Source organism: Cervus elaphus, chromosome 33 (assembly GCF_910594005.1).
Source record: "Cervus elaphus chromosome 33, mCerEla1.1, whole genome shotgun sequence".
NCBI lineage: Eukaryota > Metazoa > Chordata > Mammalia > Artiodactyla > Cervidae > Cervus > Cervus elaphus.
The window spans coordinates 10,958,219-10,980,042 of record NC_057847.1 but is presented as its reverse complement, the minus strand read 5'-3'; the positions used below and the strand labels follow the sequence as shown (position 1 = coordinate 10,980,042).

At 40.0% G+C, this 21,824-nt stretch overlaps 3 protein-coding genes across 3 annotated transcripts in view; all 3 read left to right on the top strand.

The window, feature by feature from the left end:
- Nucleotides 1–4,363: 4,363 nt before the first annotated feature.
- Nucleotides 4,364–8,637, top strand: ASDURF (ASNSD1 upstream open reading frame). Its single transcript, XM_043894282.1, has 4 exons — nt 4,364–4,497; nt 6,733–6,786; nt 7,804–7,879; nt 8,499–8,637. Exons 1-4 carry the CDS (start codon nt 4,408–4,410, stop codon nt 8,567–8,569), a joined length of 291 nt encoding a protein of 96 aa, XP_043750217.1. The 5' UTR covers nt 4,364–4,407; the 3' UTR covers nt 8,570–8,637.
- ASNSD1 (asparagine synthetase domain containing 1) lies at nt 8,591–13,422 on the top strand. Its single transcript, XM_043894277.1, has 3 exons — nt 8,591–10,054; nt 10,332–10,513; nt 13,071–13,422. Exons 1-3 carry the CDS (start codon nt 8,591–8,593, stop codon nt 13,354–13,356), a joined length of 1,932 nt encoding a protein of 643 aa, XP_043750212.1. The 3' UTR covers nt 13,357–13,422.
- Nucleotides 13,423–13,894: 472 nt separating this feature from the next.
- Nucleotides 13,895–21,824, top strand: part of ANKAR (ankyrin and armadillo repeat containing) — a 56,557-nt gene continuing 48,627 nt past the window's right edge. The window contains exons 1-3 of the mRNA XM_043894276.1: nt 13,895–13,926; nt 16,254–16,474; nt 20,805–21,440. Coding sequence (XP_043750211.1) covers nt 20,840–21,440 — 601 coding nt within the window. The 5' untranslated portion in view covers nt 13,895–13,926; nt 16,254–16,474; nt 20,805–20,839. The remainder of the gene's footprint in view (nt 13,927–16,253; nt 16,475–20,804; nt 21,441–21,824) is intronic.

The window sequence follows — 21,824 nt, the reverse complement described above, 5'->3', positions numbered from 1 at the left end:
CAATCTAATAATATACATCACTTTTACAAAATGGTCAATATTGAACTATGTATTATTAAAGCAAATGAAGTATATTAAGAATATAGCATCAGAGGAAGAGTATGAATAGCATTAATAAATATGAATTATCCTATGAAGCAGGGTATACAGCAGCAGTGGACTCAAGTGGAAGATGCGTGAAAGAAGGAAGAACAGCCCAGCTATTTGTATCCTAGGCTCCAGACAGACAGCCCTGAACCAGTCAGGCAAGACAAATGATACCAAGTAGCCCTAAAGTATTACTTCAAGCAATACAGGAGCTACAGCAACTGAGGGGAAAGATAACAGCAATTAAATAAATGAAGAAAACAAAATGTGAAAGAACTTTGAAAATAGTTTGTCACCATACCAATATGATTACCACTGTATAGTTTAGTATTACATTATCTTGGGGTGACCTCAGAAAATAAACAGAAACATCAGAACCAAAGCAGACCCATAAGCAACAACTCTCTCAACACCACCCCTCCCCCAGAGAGGGATGAAAAACCATAGATCACTCAGCAGTGCTTCTGGCTACTCACTCCAGAAACAACCGCGAAAAGTGTTAGTCGCTCAGTCGTGTCCCAGTCTTTGCAACCCCAGGGACTGTAGCCTGCCAGGCTTCTCTGGCCAAGGAATTCTCCAGGCAAGAATACTGGGGTGGGTTGCCATTCCCTTCTCCAGGGGATCTTCCCTACCCAGAAATGGAACCTGGATCTCCCACATTGCAGGTGGATTCTTTACTGTCTGAGCCACAGGAAAGTCCCTAGAAACAACTGTAGGTCAGGGTCAATTCAAATGTTAATCAGAGCTCCCACTCTGCCAGATCCTACCACAAGAGGTGAGTTACAGAGAAGACTAATACCCTGGGAAGTTCATTCTCTAAAGCTTTACACATAAGTGCTCCATCACCCTCAAACACTAAGATGACATCCTTTGTATGTCAGGAGAAGCCCCAGATAAATTGTAGTGAACCCTAAAGGTTTTGGGCAATGGAGCCAGATGGTGGATTAAGAGAATGTCAAATTTTAGTTTTTAATTAATATACAATTTGACAATGTTTTTAAAAAAATTATTATAGGTGAATAAGACTTCAAAACTGAATGTACTTTGCCAAAATTTTAGCATATTTCAAAATTTCTTTTCAGAGCCTTGTATTACAAACTAAGGCAAATAAGATCCACTTTCATCAAAACTTCTCCAACTTGCTATACTTCCTCAAGTTTTGTCTTTCACTGTGCTCTTTCAGGTTCTGAACAAGGTGACGCTTTAGGACTCTCTTTCTCCTTGCAAAACAAGACTCATTGCATTACTGTGCACGCTGTCTTATTACCTCCCTTAACATGGTCTTAGCCCCATATTAATTATAACTTTCAACCAATTTAATAACTTCTGTTTCATAAGGGACGCTGGAGGTAGATTATTGAGAACTGTTACATGCAAGCATTTCAGCAGATGAATAAAACTCATAAGTTCATATAACACAATTGTCTATAGCCACACACATTCCTTTCTCACCTTCTGAAAGTGGCAAAAATAAATGCATACATTAACACAACTCAAAAGGATAGCCATTCTGTCACATATAAAGGCAAAAGTATATGAACTTAAAATTATGCTTTTATTAATCAATGTTTTAGAATTCAATTTTTAAAAAATCTAGTTACCAAATGATTAATCAGTAATTAATTTAATATTATCTCAGGGTTTTAAGGATTTTTGTATTATATTTAAACTTACATAGTACAAAACATGATTTCTATGGATATAAAAAATTTGTCTTAGTAACTTCAGTGAACACAAATTAACTTTTTTCATAAACTTAAATATTTTCTAGCAATACTATTAGCTTAATGAGTAAATCAATGTAAGTAGTTTAAGAAGTTCAGATTAGCTGATCTCTTCCTGAGAAAACAAATCTAATGCCTTTTTAAAAATGTGTTTGTATTTATTTACTTAATATTGCTAAATCAGAGAAGAGACACAAATGCCTTTTTTTCCTTAAACCAAAATTATTAATGCAGGCTGATTTCTCCAAAGACTCACCTTAATTATATAAACTTGGGTTCTTCAAATGTTTCTAAGCTAGTAATTTTTTTTTAAGCTTAGCACACCTAAAGCTTTAGAAATTCTATTTCTTTTTAATTTGGGGGATTTATGCAAGTGTATATGTTTGTCTATAGACCAATTAGATCAAAGTTCCTTTAATTTAAGAGGCTTTAGAATGGAATTTTTTAATACCCTACAGAATAGGAAAACATTTTACATTTACTCAGCAAAATATAAAGGCTGTTATAAATTATAGACACAGACATATAGAGAACTTACAGCTTCAGTTTTACAAACTGATCCCCAGGGTAAACTAAACAGAGAAACACAAAAGTTCACCAGTTTAGATATCAAAAAGCTGTTCATCCCAGTTGGTGCACAACATTCTTAATTAATTTGAGCTCACAAAGGACAAATGAAAAGACTAAAAACCTGGATTCTTGGTTTTCTCACTTCTAATAGAGACTAGATCTCCATCAACCAAAAATTATCACCAAAAGTGTACATGTGTGATCAGTCACTTGAGTCATGTTCGACTCTTTGCAACCCTATGAACTGTAGCCCATCAGACTCCTCTGTCCATTGGATTTTCCAGGCAAGAATACTGGAGTGGGTTTCCATGCCCTCCTCCAGGGGATCTTCCTGATCCAGGGATCAAACTGCGGTCTCCTGCATTGCAGGCAGGTTCTTCACCACTGAGACACCGGTGAAGCCCTATCATAAAAAGGTTAGGCTATAAAACCGAATTCCCAATCATTGTTACCAATGTGGAATAACTTAGCTAAGCATAAATTAGAAAGAAAACCAAAATTTTTAAAAATCAGTAAAAAGACAAAATAGACAGTAATCTTAATTCTATAACCGCTTTGGATGTACTCTAAAAGCCAATAAAAGATATTCTTGGGTTTAAACAACTCATGAGGTACACTTCCTTAGCCATAAAGTTTGACTCCATCACACGGGTTCACTTCGGCATCTTCATGAAAACTTCAGATATCCTATGTTAAAGTATACTTTTCAAAAACAGAAAATCATTTTTCCTGTACAAATATAAAATGAACATTTGTCAAAGTTTTATTCAACTCATTAATTAATGAGTTAAAAACCAATTCAAAGAGTTTATGAGAAAGTAGACATATATTGATGCTTTTGAACTGTGGTGTTAGAGAAGACTCTTGAGAGTCCCTTGGACTGCAAGGAGATCCAACCAGTCAGTCCTTAAGGAAATCAGTCCTGAATATTCATTGGAAGGACTGATGCTGAGGCTGAAACACTTTGGCCACTGATGCAAAGAACTGACTCACTGGAAAAGACCCTGATGCTGGGAAAGATTGAAGGCAGGAGGAGACGGGGACGACAGAGGATGAGATGGTTCGATGGCATCACTGACTCGATGGACATGAGTTTCAACAAGCTCTGGGAGTTGGTGATGGATAGGAAAGCCTGGTGTGCTGCAGTCCATGGGGTTGCAAAGAGTTGGACAGGATTGAGTGACTGAACTGACTGAGACATATATTAATTTTAAAAATTAGGATAGGATTGCAGAGTTAGATGCAAAACTAATTAATATCTTGAAGAACACTAAATCACAGTTTGTGGAGTTATCTGGTCTATCGGGTAGAAATTATTTTCATATCTACCAAAAATCTACCAGTTACACCCCTCCACCGCTAAAAGAATATAAATGAGCCCAGTCAATAAAAAGTCAAACCTAGAAAAGCTACGAAAGAACACCTAAGTAATCTCTTGCCTATTTCCAAGTTTGGGATAATTTTTCTCATAGGGGTGAGATATTGCAAATATTGCACAGGACATATATACTAAAATTTCATTCATTTATCTGAAATTCATATTTAACAGAGAATCCGGCATTATCTTTTAACCCTAACAACAAACTAACATTAACTTTACCAAGTCTGTACAGGGTCATTACCAACAGTGTATCTCTTAAATCTGTGTCTGGCTTCCATATTTTTGCGTAGATAATAAATATTAAGTGGTGTTTCTACTGAACTTTTATTCTTTATATTCACCACTAGGGGGCGCAAATAATTTACAGTTTACTAGATGCCACAGGGTAAAAAGCGTTTCAACATCCCATCCGCTAGGGTCCGTTCGGGACCCTAATTACTTGTGCGCACGCGCGCAAGTACTCCTCGCCCAGATCCGGACTGCGCAGGCGTTCCAGTGAGCACGCGGACGCCATTGACAGGACTCACCGGAAATTGAAAGGGAGGGGCTGGGGCCGCTGGGAGCGCAGACGCGCCGGGGCTGCGGAGGCGGAAGTGCCGGAGTGCCGCCAGGCGTGGCGCCCTGCGTGGTTGCTTCTCCGCGGAGATGCCCAGCCGAGGTGAGCGACCCGAGGACGGCGCTGGGGTCGTCCCTGCTGAGAGCTCGACCCCGCACAAGGAGGAGCTCAGCAGCAAGGTGAGGGCGGGGCGAGGTAACAGGGCCCTCGGGCTGCTCACCGCCGGAGGCGAGTCGCGGTGGCCCCGTGGTCTAGTCTCGACTTGGCCCTGCCGCCCCAGGTACAGTGAAAGGGACACCTTGAAAGTTGCCCCGAGGTCAGACCCAGATGGTAGTAAGGCGGAAGTTTAGTTGGTTCTGGGTTTTTTTTTATTACCAATTTTTAACATTTTAAAAAGTATCATACCGTAAAATTTGGCTCTTTCGTTTTCTCTATATTTAACGCGTGTGTGAATTTGTGTGACCACCACCACAATTGGAATACAGACTAGTTCCACGACCCTAAAAGACTCCCTTTATAGCCATGCTTTCCCGCGCGCAGAAACTCCGGCCGTCCCTAATCTTCTCTACATCAGGACAGTTTTATCCCTCCCAGCACATCATGTAGATGAAATCACAGCTTATGCCTCTCTCCCGCTTAATGTCTTTGAGATTCATGGTTGGGTTTTTTTCCTATGTACTCTTAGTTAAAACTTTTAGAAATTACCACCCACCCTAGATCCTAGGCTGCCTGTAGTCTCAGAAAATGTCAGCACCATCCATGCAGTTGTCCATGCCAGTAACCTGGGAGCCCATCTTTGCATCCATCACGAAGTTCTATCAGTTTCACTTTTGAGGCCTCTTTGTAAGGTGTCCCTTTATCACTGTGTACACTTTTAACCATCTTAAACCCGCCCCTTGCATCTGCCGCAGGGAATCCTGCAAAAGTTTCCCAGCTGGTCTCTCCTTATCCATTGTTACCTTCTTCCCGTCTATCCATTTAGCTGGACCTATGCTCCTAAAAATGTTATTTCATTGTTGCTCTTTTGCTCCTCCCCCCACAAAAGGGAGCCAATATAACGCCATAAATGGGGAAAAAAAAATTTTTTTTTTATTTGAAATGAGGATGGCTATAATCTTTCAGGTAATAGATGTCTGAGATAATACTTTGGTTCTGTCCCAAACTGACGCTGGCTTCTTGGGCACATCTCTGATTCCTCTGTTACAATTTCCTTGTCTGAAGTATTAAAGTATACCTGCCATTCCTAAAATGAATGGGAAAGTGCTATTCGAAGCCTTAAAAGGAACTTGTACAAATTCAGTCTTGGAATTCAACCCAATCTCTGTAATCAGTCACTACAGTGACTGGCAGCTGGAAGGCAGAAGGGTACACATCTGTGGGGAATGAATTTTCAAACTGCGCACAGCCTGCTCTGATTACTGTCATAGCATGCCACTTACACTTACATATAACAGATCCCCCAGGCGTCAGAGGTTACAAAATAACGCTGTTAGAGGCTCTAATGACACTATGTAATCAATCATGTTTGCAGTATCACTGTCATTACTGAAAAGAGCTTAAAAGAAATTTAGTTTCCATTTAGTTGAGCCCTCTTCTACTTAAAAAAGGTGAGACCTAGTTCAAGAGTGCCAGCCCTGTGCTAGCTTTTGAGATACAAAGAGGAATAAAGCAAAGATGGAAAAGTGATGAGTCATGCTACCCCTGGTGGCTCAGACCATAAAGAGTCTGCCTGCAATGCCAGAGACGTGGGTTCAATCCCTGGGTGGAGAAGATCCCCTGGAGAATGGAGGGGCAACCCACTCCAGTATTCTTGCTTGGAGAGTCCCATGGATGGAGGAGACTGGTAGTCCACGCAGTCGAAGAGTCAGACATGACTGAACGACTAATACTTACTTACCCCCCATGTAGGATACTTAACTACTACTTGCCTAGTCTGTCTGGCTATACCATTTTGTATGTAAATCATGAAAAGCATGGCTATTGGGAGGGAAGGGTCACCCACTCATTCCATTTGTTTTGTTTTTTGTTTTTTAATTTAAGATACAATTAAACCATTGAAAAATTGGTATTACTTTCAGGTCTTGGTGAATTTTTTTTTACATAATCTCTATTTTAAATAAAAGATATAAACTTTGTTTAGTAACTATAGTTCTTGCCTGAATATGAGTGTTGGTTGCCAACCCCCTGTCTGGGTATAAAGGGCCATTTAACACTTTGTATGTCTAATCACTTTTCCCCTCAACTTTCCGCCACCTGCATGTCCACACAGACTGCTGTTGTAAAGAGTCTGTGTATTCCCAAATTGCCCATTTGGACAATCAATGCTTGGAGCCCCTTATCCTGTCTCTTTAAAGGGCTCTTATTGAGCATACTTTGATCATCTCTGATTTAACAAGTTTTCTTTATTTCAATAGATTAAAGAACAAAAAGTAGTTGTGGATGAACTTTCTAACCTGAAGAAGAACAGGGTGAGTTATTAGATTTACTCTGAATACTATGTGGGAGGGTTTGATATCAATTGTATAAATCTGTGTATTAATCATAGTTGCTAATAATGTTTCCCCAACATATGCAATTGACATTACCTGTGAATCAAATGATACTGATTGTACTATGTTATCCTGGAGCTGTAGTCAATAATGGTATTTATTTTGTACTTGAATTTGGTGTATTCTCTTGACATAAATAAACTTTGAATCTATTGAGAAGAGAAGAAGCTATACAGGTGAATGTGGATAATTATTTTTTGTTTGTTCATTTTTTAAAAAAGACAAATGCTACTGTTTCCTCGCCCCACCTCCTCCTTTACTCCAAGCTTCCAAATCTCTAACACGGTTATTTAACTCCATTTTCATGAACATATTCATAAATAAGCAAGTTTCTGCTTAGTGGGTCATTGTACTGCCAAACATTGTATTTTAAAGTTAAGAAATGACTTGAGCCCTCTAAAGCTTTTGAAGATTACTGGATAACAGACAGGTTAGACAGTTCTCATATGTGGAGTAATAGCAGTTAAGGTACAGTGGATAACAAACTTGTATAAAGCAAATTGGCAAAATGTGTCAAAGTCTTAAAGCTGTGTACTATTATGATCCAGCAAATCTAGTTTGATTCCTATTTATAGGAATTGATACATTAGGAAAGTATCATGGAGTGCACGGAAATTTAGTTACAAAGACATTCACCACAAGTTTGATTTATAATAGTGAAAAGTTGACAACATCTAAATGACCAAATAAACTATAATATTATTGAAGAAAAATGGTATTAAGTATGTTCAGAGAAAAAAAAAGTTTTGCCTAAGTGTTAATGGTAGCAGTTTCTAGATTGTTGGATAATGGGTGAGTTCTTTGTTTATCTTTATCTGCCAAGGTATTGTTCTGAACATGTTACTAATGTTCAATAGTAAGCAGTAACAGGGTTCAGAGTTTTGACGTCTACCTTTTAGATCAAATCATGATATTAGCCTAACTTATGTTTTGCAGAAAGTATATAGGCAGCAACAGAACAGCAACATATTCTTTCTTGCAGACCGAACAGAAATGCTTTCTGAAAGCAAAAGTAAGTTTTTTTGGTACATTATACAGAAACAAAAAGAAATTCTTTTGTGGGCTTTCTGTGGAAATTCGTGATGGTGCCTAAATTACACTGTCTATAGCTGAATGTATAAATATATATATCTAAAGATTGGATGGTAGTATACCAGTTAATAAAATTAGTGGAATGGTTTGGTTTTCTTCAAGTTAGCCTTCCAATGGTGAGTTAACAGTAACAATAAAGTCAAATTTAAGAACTATAAGATGTGTTAGAAAGCCACAATAATTAACGTAAGCTTTAGAATTTTAGACAGATATAGGTATGAAATATTCTGCCAATTTCTGCCTTTTTGATTTTGAGTGAATCACTTTGAGCCTGCAAAGTCTTACGGAATTTAATTAAAATGATATGTATATAAACTGTGCATAGCTCAATGCCTGGGTCAAAATAAGCATTTAACAACATAAACGAGATCCCTAAATAATAAATATTCTTCATCTGAAGTCTGTTGTAAATTATTATTTAAACTAGCACAGTACATATGTGGTTCAGTCTTGGAAAATAGCTTGTTTTGCCTTTTGAATTACTAGGTAAAGCTTCAAGAATTTTTATTCTTTACTGTGTCTTCTCCCCTCTCCCACAGATATATTGGATGAGCTGAGGAAAGAATATCAAGAAATAGAAAACTCAGAGAAAACCAAAATCAAGAAATAGCCAACTTGATTTTACAGAGCAATGTGTGGCATTTGTTGTGCAGTAAGCTTTTCTGTTGAGCATTTTAGCAAAGATTTGAAAGAGGATTTACTGTGTAATCTTAAACGACGGGGGCCCAATAGTAGTAAACAGTTGTTAAGGTCCAGTGTTAACTACCAGTGTTTATTCTCTGGCCATGTCCTTCACTTAAGAGGTGTGTTGACTGCCCAGCCTGTGGAAGATGAAAGAGGCAATGTATTCCTGTGGAATGGAGAAGTCTTTAGTGGGATCAAGGTTGAAGCCGAAGAGAATGATACTCAAATCATGTTTCATTATCTTTCCTCTTGTAAGAATGAATCTGATATTTTGTCACTCTTCTCAAAAGTCCAGGGTCCTTGGTCTTTTATATATTATCAAGCATCTAGCCATTCTTTATGGTTTGGTAGGGACTTTTTTGGTCGTCGTAGCTTGCTTTGGCATTTTAGTAACTTGGGCAAGAGTTTCTGCCTCTCTTCAGTTGGCACCCAAGCATCTGGAGTGGCTGATCAGTGGCAGGAAGTTCCAGCATCTGGAATTTTCAGAATTGATCTCAAGTCTGTTTCCATTTCCCAGTCTGTTGTTTTAAAGTTGTATCCTTGGAAATGCAATTCTGGGGGGGATGATATCAGAGAATGTGTTAATAGCCTGACTGAGATTTCAGCAGCCTTGCCAACATTTGTCTTGGTGGCAGCAAATGAAGCCAAACTGTATCTTAAAGAACCTGTTGTCCCTTTAAATATGGTATTGCCACAAGCTGCATTTGAGACGCATTGCAGCAGCATTTCCAGGAGTCCGCTGACAAGAGAGACCCTTCAGGTCTTTCTTACTGATCGACACACGAAGGAAGTAGTTCAGCAGTTCATTGACGTCCTGAGTATCGCAGTCAAGAGACGTGTCTTGTGTTTACCTAGGGATGAAAAGCTGACACCAGGCGAAGTTTTGAAAACTAGTAATAGGAAAGCAAATGTTGCAGTTCTGTTTTCTGGAGGGATAGATTCCATGGTCATTGCAGCACTTGCTGACCATCATATTCCTTTAGATGAACCAATTGATCTTCTCAATGTGGCTTTCATGACTAAAGAAAAGACCATACCAGTTAATTTTAACAAAAAAGGGAGAAAACAGAAAAATCATTGTGAGATGCCCTCTGAGGAATTCTCCGGAAGCGCTGCTGCTGCCGCCGCTGCCAGCCCTGGGGAACAGTTCAGTGTACCAGATCGAGTCACAGGAAGGGCGGGACTGAAAGAACTGCACGCTGCCAGCCCATCGCGGACTTGGAATTTTGTTGAAATTAATGTTTCTCTAGAAGAACTGCAAAGATTAAGAAGAACTCGAATATCGCACTTAATCCAGCCCTTGGATACAGTCCTGGATGATAGCATTGGCTGTGCAGTCTGGTTTGCTTCCCGAGGAGCTGGCTGGTTAGTGACCCAGGATGGAGCACAGCCGTATCACAGCCGTGCGAAGGTACGACACGGCGGCTCAGGACTTCTGAGGCCTCATTTTGACCCTTAAAGCTTTTAACGCTTAAGTTGCAAGGATATAGCGTCTTTTAATTGCATTTAAACTACAACACAAAGTACATGACTTTGTAAAAATTGGGCATATTTTGCTATCTTATGACTTTGCCTTGTGGATTTTTTCTGAAAATGCTATCTTTGGGATTATTATTTTTTTTAAGCTTTTATTTTCCTTACTGCATAGTAGGTGATATTCTGATGTAGATTTCTTTCAACCTTTGTAGGTGGTTCTCACTGGAATTGGTGCAGATGAGCAGCTTGCGGGTTATTCTCGTCATCGGGCCCGCTTCCTGACACATGGGCTGGAAGGACTGAATGAGGAAATTGCGATGGAGCTGGGTCGAATTTCTTCTAGAAATCTTGGTCGTGATGATAGAGTTATCAGTGATCATGGAAAAGAAGCAAGGTAATTCTTGTTGTCTGTTGGAGCGTTGTTCGATGATTTTGTCAAAGCAGTAGACTGAACCTAAAAAGGAGACTTTTAGGTTCCTTTTTCTTTGGATACTTGTTCAAATGAGTAACAGTAGCGGCAGTATCTTGGCTTTGTATTACAGCTAGTCAGAAGCATGCTGGAGAGGAACCAGAGGAACAGTTTTTCCAGAACTCATTCTCCAAGAAATGGCTCTACAGTAATTTTCAAAGGGGATACAGTGACGTGATTAAAGGCTACAGTGAAAGACTGTAAAACTTGAGGTAGTGAAACACTGAGGGGAGGTATTTCAAGGGTTCTGTTTTGTTTCAAGTGTTTGCTTTCTTCCCAAGCTTCCTTCTCCAGTGTGACAGAGCCTGACTTTGTAGACATTTCTTGTATGTACAGGCATACTTGGAAATCCTGCATGCTCAGTTCCAGACCATTGCAACAAAGCAAGTCAAATGAATTTTTTGGTTTTCCAGTGCATACAAAAAAACTATCTTTATACTATGCTGTAGTCTATTAAGTATGCAGCAGCATACTTTTTTTATGCTGTATTTAGACATAAATATGTATTTAGTATTTAAAATATGTATTTATGTATTTAGACATAAATAAACATACATTTGTCTAAATTTTTATATATATATACCTTAATTTAAAAATACAAAACAAAAAAAAGAAAAAACAAAACAAAAAAATAAAAAAAAGCAGTCTCAGTGATAACATCAAAGATCGTTGATCACATATCACCGTAACAAATATAATCGTTCTTGTTTTTGTTGTTGTTTAGTCGCTAAGTCATGTCCAGCTCTTCCTGCAACCCCATGGTCACTCACCAGACTCCTCTGTCAGTGGGATTTCTCAGGCACCAATAATGGAGTGGGTTGCCACCATTTCTTCTCCAGGGATCTGCCCGGCCCAGGGATTGAACCCAGGTCTCCTGTACTGGCAGGCAGATTCTTTACCACTGAGCCACAAGGGAAGCCCAACAGATAGAACAAGAAAAATTTGAAATATGGAAGCATTTCCAAAAATGTCACACAGAAACATGAAGTAAGCAAATGCTGTTGGGAAAATGGCACCACTGATAGACTTTGCCCGTCACAGGGTTGCCACAAACTTCTAGTTTGTTAAGCAGTCTCAATGAAGCAGAGTAAAACAAGGCACGCCTGTGTAGACCCGTACTGAGTCAGACGGTGGCTCCAGCGCTGGAGTCCCCGCTCTCATAGGCGTTTTGAACACAATTGAGTCATACATCCCAAATTATCGTAATAGTTTCAGAGATCAAGGCACTTAAATGTGTATATTCTTTTTTAATCCTAGGGGTTTGTGTTTACCTACAGCATTTTTCTGATAATAGTAAACAAATGCTTGAATACAACTTTTTGAAGCATTAAGGAAAAAGATGTGTCATTTAATTATAAAAAGTAGAACTTTGTTCAAGTAGGTTAATTTATTAAGTGGTAGTTTTATTGCAGGGGTACAAGCATGCAAGGAGTCCAGATGAGCATTGTGGGAGTTGTAACATCATAATATACCAGCTCTGAGACTTCATTGTTTTCTTATCTCTAGTTTGTTATGCCTATGTTGCCAGTTCTGACATGTAAAATTAACGTAATTTTCAAAATCTTATCATAAAGAAATAAGTAACACCACAATACAAAGTGTGTAAAATGTTTTCCTTTTGAAATGTATCTATATATGAGAGATAAAAAAATTCAGCCTATTTCAGCTTGGTTAGAGAAAAGGAAATTTATTTTATTCAGTAAAAGCAGTTAATTCTAAAGGACCGCCCTCCCCCCCAATATGATACCCAGGGATAAAAATGGATATGAAGAGTGTTTAAAACAGCTAGTGCAGAATTGTAATTGAATGAACACCACTATAGTGGCTAGATCTAAACCAGTTTATTAATGGATTTTGGCATACATATTAACCATACTCTATTAATTAGTTTCTCATTTAAATTTGCTTTCACGATTCATTTTTATAAAATATTCTGTTTAAAGAATGCCTTTACCCTTTCTGATCTCTCTACTTAAAATGTAAAACACTACTGTAATTAGGGATGGGGGAGGAATTGGAGTATTTTAAACAAACAAAAAAGAACAGAATTTGCTAGGAAATTAGGGGAGCCTAAAGAGCAGAGAGTTGTATTCCTTAAGTTCAGTTTCTTTAGACATGTGAAGAGCAGACACAGTTTGAATGATTAACTCAAGACCATGCTTGTTTTCAAGGCATTCCTGAAGATACCTTATGAAACAATTTGAAATTATTTCTTGACATCATAGGCTTAATTTGTTTATTTATTGAGGGAAAAATTTTTTACATTTTAGTATGTGTATTAAAATTAGACAAGTGTTGTGAAATAATTTTTAATGTGATTAAACTGTAAAGTTGTATAAGTAACTAGAATATTTTTAATTTAGAAAAATTGTGCCCTCAATAATTAATTTATACCTTAAATTTTAACATATTAAATAAAATACAAACCAAATAATCACAAGAGATAACTTTTTTTTAATAGTGGTTGTACTTTCTATTTTAGATTTCCTTTCCTGGATGAAAATGTTGTCTCCTTTCTAAATTCCCTACCAGTCTGGGAAAAGGCAAACTTGACTTTACCCCGTGGAATTGGTGAAAAACTAATTTTGCGTCTTGCAGCAGTGGAACTTGGTCTAACAGCCTCTGCTCTTCTGCCAAAGCGGGCCATGCAATTTGGATCCAGAATTGCAAAAATGGAAAAGAATAATGAAAAGGCATCTGATAAATGTGAAAGACTCCAAATCATCTCCTTAGAAAACCTTTCTGTTGAAAAACTAGATATTTCATAGTGTAAGAACATTTACTGAATGGTGGTTTTTTAAAAAAATAAAATACTCTGCTTTATTATTGCCTAATGTGGTTTTAAAGTTCACTACATGAATTTTTATGTAACTTTGTAGAGTAGTGCAACCAATTTAATCAAATTGATACTCCAGAGAAAGATTACACTTGGAAGAACAACCTGGTTATTTTAAACTGTGATATTAATATTGTTTTGAACTCTTACATGGTTATGTCCCACTAGCAACAGTGACAAAAGGCAGCTTTTATGGACTCTTTTCATGGTAGCTACATCCAGAAGTACTAGTAACTCAATTTGTTATCATTGTTATTTAACAGACGAGAGAACTAAGGTTTTTGAGGTTCACACTCCTGATTGATATGTGGTACATCTGTTTAGACAGCTCATTGACCTGCTCTCAGAACTTTTGAAGACTATTTTGAATATTCTCCTGTCCGACAAATCTCTGATGTCCCTGTTTTCCCATTGTCAGCTCGTGACTTGGGCTTTTCACAGAGAAATCAAAATGAAGCCAAGAACTACTTGATTTTCCAACACCAAAAGTCCTAACTTACCTGTATGTGCACCCATCCTTTTCTCCCTTCTTGCTATTAGAAAGAGAAATGTATTTAAAATGTTCTAGTATATACCAATTTAAAATGCATACCCCTGGTCCTACACCTTCCATCTCTTGGCTCCCATCCACCTTCACCCTTTCAACCTTTTCACATATCTACTGAACTTCACTCCAACCGGACATCCACCCACAGTACTCATCCGTAACCATGATACCAAGGTCACATTTGGCATCCATCCCTGTTCAGGGTTGACACCCTTTCTAGGTCTGGACATACTGTGATTCTCCTAATTATAGTGGAAAAGAAAAGTTAGGATATTAGCAGGCATGTATCAGGGCTTTCCAGCTGGCTCTAGTGGTAAAGAACCTGGCCTGCCAGTGCAGGAGACATAAGAGACGTGAGTTAGATCCCTGTCATGAAGAGCCCCTGGAGGAAGGCATGGTAACCCACTCCAGTATTCTTGCCTGGAGAATCCCATGCACAGAGGAGCCTGGTGGGCTACAGTCCATGGGGTTGCACAGAGTTGGACACAGCTGAAGCAACTTAGCACAAGCATGTGTCAAAAGACTTTGACATGCCCTGAATTTTATTTCCTGTCAAGTGCAGGGTTCAAACCAGATTGAGATATTACCTGAATAGCTTTCAACTGGACGACTTCATGGTCCTGAGCACTACACTGATGCTCCTAATGGGAGTAGAAAAACTTGAGGTTTGCCCTGCAGCCTAGAGTTGAATAGTAATGATTTTTATAACAACAATATAGTTCAATACAAAACATGCCAGAAACTAGTCTGAATTTTACGTGTATTATTTTAATCAACTGAATCTCTAAAGGAGATCTCTAGTTCACTTGTTCTGGCAGGATACTCTGTGTGCCTGTTTTTTGTTTTTTTTGGTTTTTGTTCCGTTCCCAGAGGGCCTGATTTTTTACAACTCTTTTGATACTTAATCCCATAAACTGGAATGAAATTCTATGTTAATCCTTCAAACAAAGCAAAAGTCCTTCCCAAGATCCCATGTAAAACAAACCATCTGGGTACCTGAACAAAACCTTTTAGGTAGAGAAATTTACATTACTCATAGGTCGTAAGTGCAAACACGCAACTCCTAAAGAAGACAGTGATTTGACATCCCTTGCCCTGGGAAAGCAGTAACAAATTTACTAATACTACCACCACAGCAGCTAAAATAATGACATTGTTGGACTAAGAAATTCTACCCTCAAACAGTTAACCAAAACCTTGCTGCTGCTGCTGCTGCTAAGTCACTTCAGTCTTGTCTGACTCTGTGCAACCCCCATAGACGGCAGCCCACCAGGCTCCTCTGTCCCTGGGGTTCTCCAGGCAAGAACACTGGAGTGGGTTGCCATTTCCTTCTCCAACCAAAACCCTCTCTGTTGCTAAATTCAGTGAAAAGTTTGGGTTCTCATCTCGACCTAGAGCAGCATCCAGTGAGGTTGGCCAGTCTCTTCTCCTGGCTTCTATGACCAGACCTGGCTTTCTGCTCTCCTGACTCCTCGCTGTTTGTATTCTTTCCTGCCTCCACCCTCTCCACATGACCTTTAAATAATTAAATTTCTCAGGTCTCCATCCTGGATTCTCAATTCTCTATTCTCTTTCATGGTGATTCCAGCCATTTCCCTGGCCTCATTTACCCTAAGCCAGCCCAAATGTATTCCTCTAACCCAAGCTGCTGCTTTTAACTCAGACCTTTGTATCTAAGGCACATCTGACATCTCTGCTTGGTTCTCTCACAGGTAAAACTGAACTCTTCAATCTTGCCCTGATCCTGCATGTCTGACAAACTTGGCCGTCACTATATGACCACCTTCTTTTTAAACTCTCCCACTCCTCAATCTGTTACCAATCAGCGAGCCTTACTTCTCAAACGCCCCTACCCAAGCCTGTACCTACCCTCTACTGCCACAAATTGAGCCCAAACTCTTGGGATAAAGTTCAAAAACTTTAAACAGCCTGTATAGTCCAGCCCTCACCTACCTCATCATATTTTTGTGTCCACATCTTTCTTGTTCTCCACGCAGAGTTTTGTTCCATTGCTCAAAAATTCAACTTTCTTCTCAGCTCAGTTGTCCATCACCTGTTGTTCCCTATCCTCGGAAAGCTACTTCTCCAACTCTCTGCTTGGATAGATCTTTATCAGGCTTAGCTTAAAAGATCACTTCCTCAGGGCAGCCATTCCCAGCCCTGGTTTTAGTTAGCATCCCTTCACGTGCTGTTATTACATCATACACTTATGGCATTGTTTAAATACAGCTGTGTGCTTTTGGGAGGAACTAACCTTGGGGCTTTGCGTCTGCCTGTTGCAGGGTCTCCAGTGCCTCGCTCATAACCAGTGTTCTGAAAGTGTTTATTGAAGGAACGAATGACGTTAGAGGAGGGATTCCAATTCAGGACCACCTCAGAGCCCGGCGCCTTGCCAACCCCACCTCTGCCTCTGTGCTTCCTCGGAGACAAGTTGTCAAAGTAAAAAACGATAGAGATGTTGGCTCAGCTGGTGAAGAATCCGCCTGCAATGCAGGAGACCCAGGTTAGACTCCTAGGCTGGGAAAATCCCCTGGAGAAGGTATAGGCTGCCCACTCCAGTATTCCTGGGCTTCCCTAGAGGCTCAGATGGTAAAGGATCTACCTGCAATGAGGAAGATCTGGGTTCAGTCCCAGGGCTGGGAAGATCCCCTGGAGGAGGGCATGGCAACCCACTCCACTATTCTTGCCTAGAGAGTTCCATGGACAGAGGAGCCTGACAGGCTACAGTCCATGGGGTCACAAAGAGTCGGACACGACTCAGCAACGGAACTGAACTGGACTTGGGCTTTGAGCACCATGCTGTGTGTTGTGTGTTCAGTCACTCAGTCCTGTCTGAACTGTAGCACACCAGGCTTCCCTGTCCATCACCAACTCCTGGAACTTGCTCAAACTCATGTCCATCGAATCAGTGATGCCATCCAACCATCTCATCCTCTGTCATCCCCTTCTCCTCCTCCCTTCAGTCTTTCCCAGCATCAGGGTCTTTTTCAATGAGTCACCTCTTCACATCAGGTGGCCAAAGTATTGGAGCTTCAGCTTCAGTCCTTTCAATGAATATTCAGGACTGATTTCCTTTAGTATTGACTGGTTGGATCTCCTTGCAATCCAAGGGACTCTCCAACACCACAGTTAAAAAGCATCAATTCTTCGGTGCTCAGCTTTCTTTATTCGTCCAACTCTCACATCCATACATGAGTACTGAAAAAACCATAGCTTTGACTAGACGGATCTTTGTTGGCAAAGTAATGTCTCTGCTTTTTAATATGCTGTCTAGGTTTGTCATAGCTTTCTTCCAAGGAGCAAGCATCTTTTAATTTCATGGTTGCAGCCACCATCTGCAGTGATTTTGGAGCCCAAGAAAATAAAGTCTGTCACTGTTTCCACTGTTTCCCCGTCTATTTGCCATGAAGTGATGGGACCAGATGCCATGATCTTCACTTTTCGAATGTTGAGTTTTAAGCCAACTTTCTCACTCTCCTCTTTCACTTTCATCAAGAGGCTCTTTAGTTCCTCCTCACTTTATGCCATAAGGATGGTATTATCTTCATATCTGAGGTTATTGATATTTCTCCCGGCAATCTTGATTCCAGCTTGTGCTTCATCCAGCCCAGCATTTCACATGATGTACTCTGCATAGAAGTTAAATAAACAGGGTGACAGTATACAGCCTTGATGTACTCCTTTCCCTATTTGGAACCAGTCTGTTGTTCCATGTCTGGTTCTAATTGTTGCTTCTTGACCCGCATAGAGATTTCTCAGGAGGCAGGTAAGGTGGTCTGGTATTCCCAACTCTTTTAAGAATTGTCCACAGTTTGTTGTGATCCACACAAAGTCTTTGGCATAGTCAATAAAGCAGCTTTTTTTTCTGGAACTTTCTTGCTTTTTTGATGATCCAGTGGATGTTGGCAATTTGATTTCTGGTTCCTCTGCCTTTTCTAAATCCAGCTTGAACATTTGGAAGTTCACAGTTCACATACTGGTGAAGCCTCGCTTGGAGAATTTTGAGCATTACTTTGCTAGCGTGTGAGATGAGTGCAATTGTGTGGTAGTTTGAACATTCTTTGGCATTGCCTTTCTTAGGGATTGGAATGAAAACTGACCTTTTCCAGTCCTGTGGCCACTGCTGAGTTTTCCAAATTTGCTGGCATGTTGAGTGCAGCACTTTCACAGCGTCATCTTTTAGGATTTGAAATAGTTCTGCTGGAATTCCATCACTTCCTCTAGCTTTGTTCGTAGTGATGCTTCCTAAGACCCACTTGACTTCGCAGGCCCAAGTCCAGATTGAGTTCTAAAGAGGCGGGGCGGGGGGTGGCGGTGAGGGATGAATCTTAGCCGGGATGGGCGCCGCGGCCTCTGGGAGAGCCCCACCCACGGGTGTACAAGAGCGCCCTCTCGCGGCGGCGCCCCGGCCGGCGGCCCCAAGCCCGAGGACCAACGGCTGCTGCCCGCGCGGGTGGCAGGACCGCAGGCGAGGCCCAAGGCTCCCAGGACCCCGCGGGGGAAGCGGGCCTCCCAGGCCTCTGCTCAGGAGAGTCCCGCCCAGTCCCTCCCTCGCCCTCGGTCACTCGGGGTTCCAGGCGGTGAATTCGGGTCCAGGCTAGAGGCCCTTCGAGAAGACTACCGTCCCTGACCCCGGGAGTACTCTGGGCACTGGTGTGGATGACGTTTCCTTTTCCTGGACAGACTGTCATCGCAGAGCAGGTTGCTTCCTTTTCCTCGTCCCTTCCCTTTTCCCGCGTCTGTGTGTGCATAGGGCCTGGACTTGAGGAATCAGTTTGTTCTGATTCTGAAGGTGTGAAACTCCGGGCCCATCCTCTCTTCTTCCTAGCCTGGTTTCTGCCTCTGTAGAGTTGGGCTCCCAACGCCTGTCGCGGAACTGGGTTCTCCAAGTATCCTGCCAGAACGAGCAACATCTAGCTTTTTCAGAAATGGAAATCCTCTGGCCCCACTCCTACCCCACTGAATCTCTAGAGTAGGATCCAGCAGTCTGCCGGAACAAGACCCAAGTGATTTAAAAACAGCCTAGATTTTGAGAATCACTGTACAGAGACACCAGTTAAATGAAAATTTTTGTGTATAAAGAGCTGGGTAAATAGATGCTCAGTAAATAGTAGTTAGGTTATTATTCCAGAAATGGAGAGGCACTGCGTAGAATCCCATCTCTATTGAACAGAGATACAACATTAAGGAACTATTTCTTGTCTTTGCTTTTTTCTTTTTTTTAAAGCAAGTGTTTGTTTTCTTGCTTTAAAAAAACAAAACAGAAATCCTGAAAAAATTGACCTTGTGAAAACGCCTCTACAACAACAGAATAGGTATGCAGCAGTATCTTCTTATATATAAACTTGTTTCTTTTTGATATACTTCCTTGTATCTTTTTACCTCTTTTGAAAAGCATATTATGATTAATGTTAAAAGTTCTAAAATTTTAATTCAGATTTCAACTTTCTTATGCTGCAATTAGTTTAAGCCTGAAAAAGATATTAGAACTACCATGAAAGAGTTGCTCAGTCATGTCCGACTCTTTGTGACCGCATGGACTGTCAACTACCAGGCTCCTCTGTCCATGAAATTCTCCAGGCAGAATACTGGAGTGGATAGCCATGCCCTTCTCTAGAGGATCTTCCCAACCCAGGGATCAAAGCCAGGTCTCCCGCATTGCAGGAAGATTCTTTACTGTCTGAGCCACCAGGGAAATGCATAGAACTACCATATCATCCAGTAATTCCACTTACGTGTATTTATTCAATGAAAATGAAAACACTAACTCCAAAAGATATATAGACCTTCATATTTATTCCAGCATTGTTTACAACAGCCAAGACATAAAAACAACCTCTTGACAGATTAACGGATAAAGAAAGTGGAGCATTTATTTACACATACACAGTGAAATATTGTGTAGCCATAAAAAAGAATGAAATCTTGCCATTTGTGGCAACACGGATGGCCCTTCAAGGCATGATACTAAGTGAAATAAGTCTGACAGAGAAAGACAAATGCTATATGATCTTGCTTAATGTGGAATCTCAAAACAAACAAAAAACAAACCCAAGCATAGGTAACAGAGAACAGTTTGGTGGTTGCCAGAGGCAGAGGGTGAGGTGGGTAAAATGGGTGAAGGGAGTCAAAGGGTGCAAGCTTCAGTTATAAATATGTCATGGGGAAGTAATGTATAGCGTGGCAACTATAGTTAATAATACCAGGACTTCCCTGGTGGCATAGTGGATGAGAATCCACTTGCCGATGTAGGAGACACAGGTTCAGTGCCTTGTCCGGGAAGATTCCACATGCAGCTGAGTCCCTGTTCCACAGCCGCTGAGCCCACGCTCCAGGGCCAGTGAGCTGCAACGTTGGAAGCCCACACACCAAAATCCTGTGCTTTGCACCAAGAGAAGCCACCGCAATTGAGAAGCCCGTATATTGCAGCGAAGAGTAGTCCCCACTCGTCAGAGCTAGAGAAAGCCCTTCCAGCAACAAAGACCCAGAGCAGCCAAAAATAAATAAATGTTAATAGTTAATAATAACATATTGCATATCTGAATATTGCTAAGAGTAAATCTTTAAAGTTCTCATAAAAAAATTCTGTAACTATGTATGGTAACAGATGTTAAGTTGATTTTTTGTGGTGATCATTTCAAAATATATACAAGTATTAAGTTACTATGTTGTACACCTGAAACTAATATAATGTATGTCAATTATGTAATGGTTGACCATGAAACAATTAACCATAAAGATGAAAGGTATAGATTTATCTCTTGAGAAATTCAGCTTCATTACCATGATAAATTTTATTGCTTGTCTTTTCCATTTCATTCATTTCATTGCAGAAACTTCAAAAAGGAAACAGTAGAATTAATTAGAAATGTTAAGACTGCCCAAAAAAGGAGCACCTAGATTTGATCAAAATCAAGATGAAGAAACCTACCTGGAAAATTTAGCTGTACAGAGAAATGCTTCTGCTTTTTTTGAAAAATATGATCGGAGTGAAGTACAAGAGTTGCTAACTACTGCACTAGTTAGCTGGCTGTCTGCCAAAGAAGATGTTCGCTCTCAACTAGACATGCCGTGTGGAATTATGAGTCAAATGAATAATGTAGGCTTCTCCACTGCAATCCTACTGACTCCTGTGGACCCTACTGCCCTCTTAGACTATAGAGAAGTCCATCAGATCATAAGAGAATTGGCTGTTGGAATTTATTGCTTAAATCAAATTCCTTCAGTCAGTCTAGAAGCTAATTACGATCAGAGTTCTTCTTGTCAATTACCCCCAGCTTATTTTGATACCAGAATTGGGCAAATTCTGATCAATATTGACTATATGTTGAAAGCACTATGGCATGGAATATATATGCCCAAAGAAAAACGAGCAAGATTTTCTGAATTGTGGCGTACCATCATGGACATTGATCCAGATGGGAAGCCTCAAACAAACAAAGGTATATTTGCAGAGTTTAGTTCAGCAGGTAAGAGAATTTACATGTTTTATTTTTATTAGAATCCTCTTTTAGAAATTAAAAGTAATTTATATATGATTTGGTTTTATTTTAGCCACATTTCTTAAAAGAGATTTCTTTAAATTCCAAAGAATCTATCTTTTCAATAATTAATCTTTTTTTTTTCAGTGTCACCTTTTGAATCTTGGTTAGAACCCGAACCACAGAAGTGTTTGTTTGCTTTTTACTGCATCTGTGGCTAGACTGCTGTGAAGTTCAAATGCATGTGAATAAGATTTGCTTGATGACAGTGAGGCGGCCTGACTCACCAGCTATGGGTTGGGTACCCAGATGTGTTCCAGCTTCTGTAGCTTTTTGTGTATCAGCAAGCAGTGCCGTCTCTTGGAGATGGTA

What these genes read in the sequence shown, in the direction of transcription:
- ASDURF (XM_043894282.1), top strand. Translation starts at nt 4,408, where the DNA reads ATGCCCAGCCGAGGTGAGCGACCCGAGGACGGCGCTGGGGTCGTCCCT. An exon ending in AGGAGGAGCTCAGCAGCAAG is followed by an intron (nt 4,498 to 6,732) that starts GTGAGGGCGGGG and finishes TTATTTCAATAG; the next exon opens with ATTAAAGAACAAAAAGTAGT. An exon ending in AATGCTTTCTGAAAGCAAAA is followed by an intron (nt 7,880 to 8,498) that starts GTAAGTTTTTTT and finishes CCTCTCCCACAG; the next exon opens with ATATATTGGATGAGCTGAGG.
- ASNSD1 (XM_043894277.1), top strand. Translation starts at nt 8,591, where the DNA reads ATGTGTGGCATTTGTTGTGCAGTAAGCTTTTCTGTTGAGCATTTTAGC. An exon ending in CGTATCACAGCCGTGCGAAG is followed by an intron (nt 10,055 to 10,331) that starts GTACGACACGGC and finishes CAACCTTTGTAG; the next exon opens with GTGGTTCTCACTGGAATTGG. An exon ending in GATCATGGAAAAGAAGCAAG is followed by an intron (nt 10,514 to 13,070) that starts GTAATTCTTGTT and finishes TTTCTATTTTAG; the next exon opens with ATTTCCTTTCCTGGATGAAA.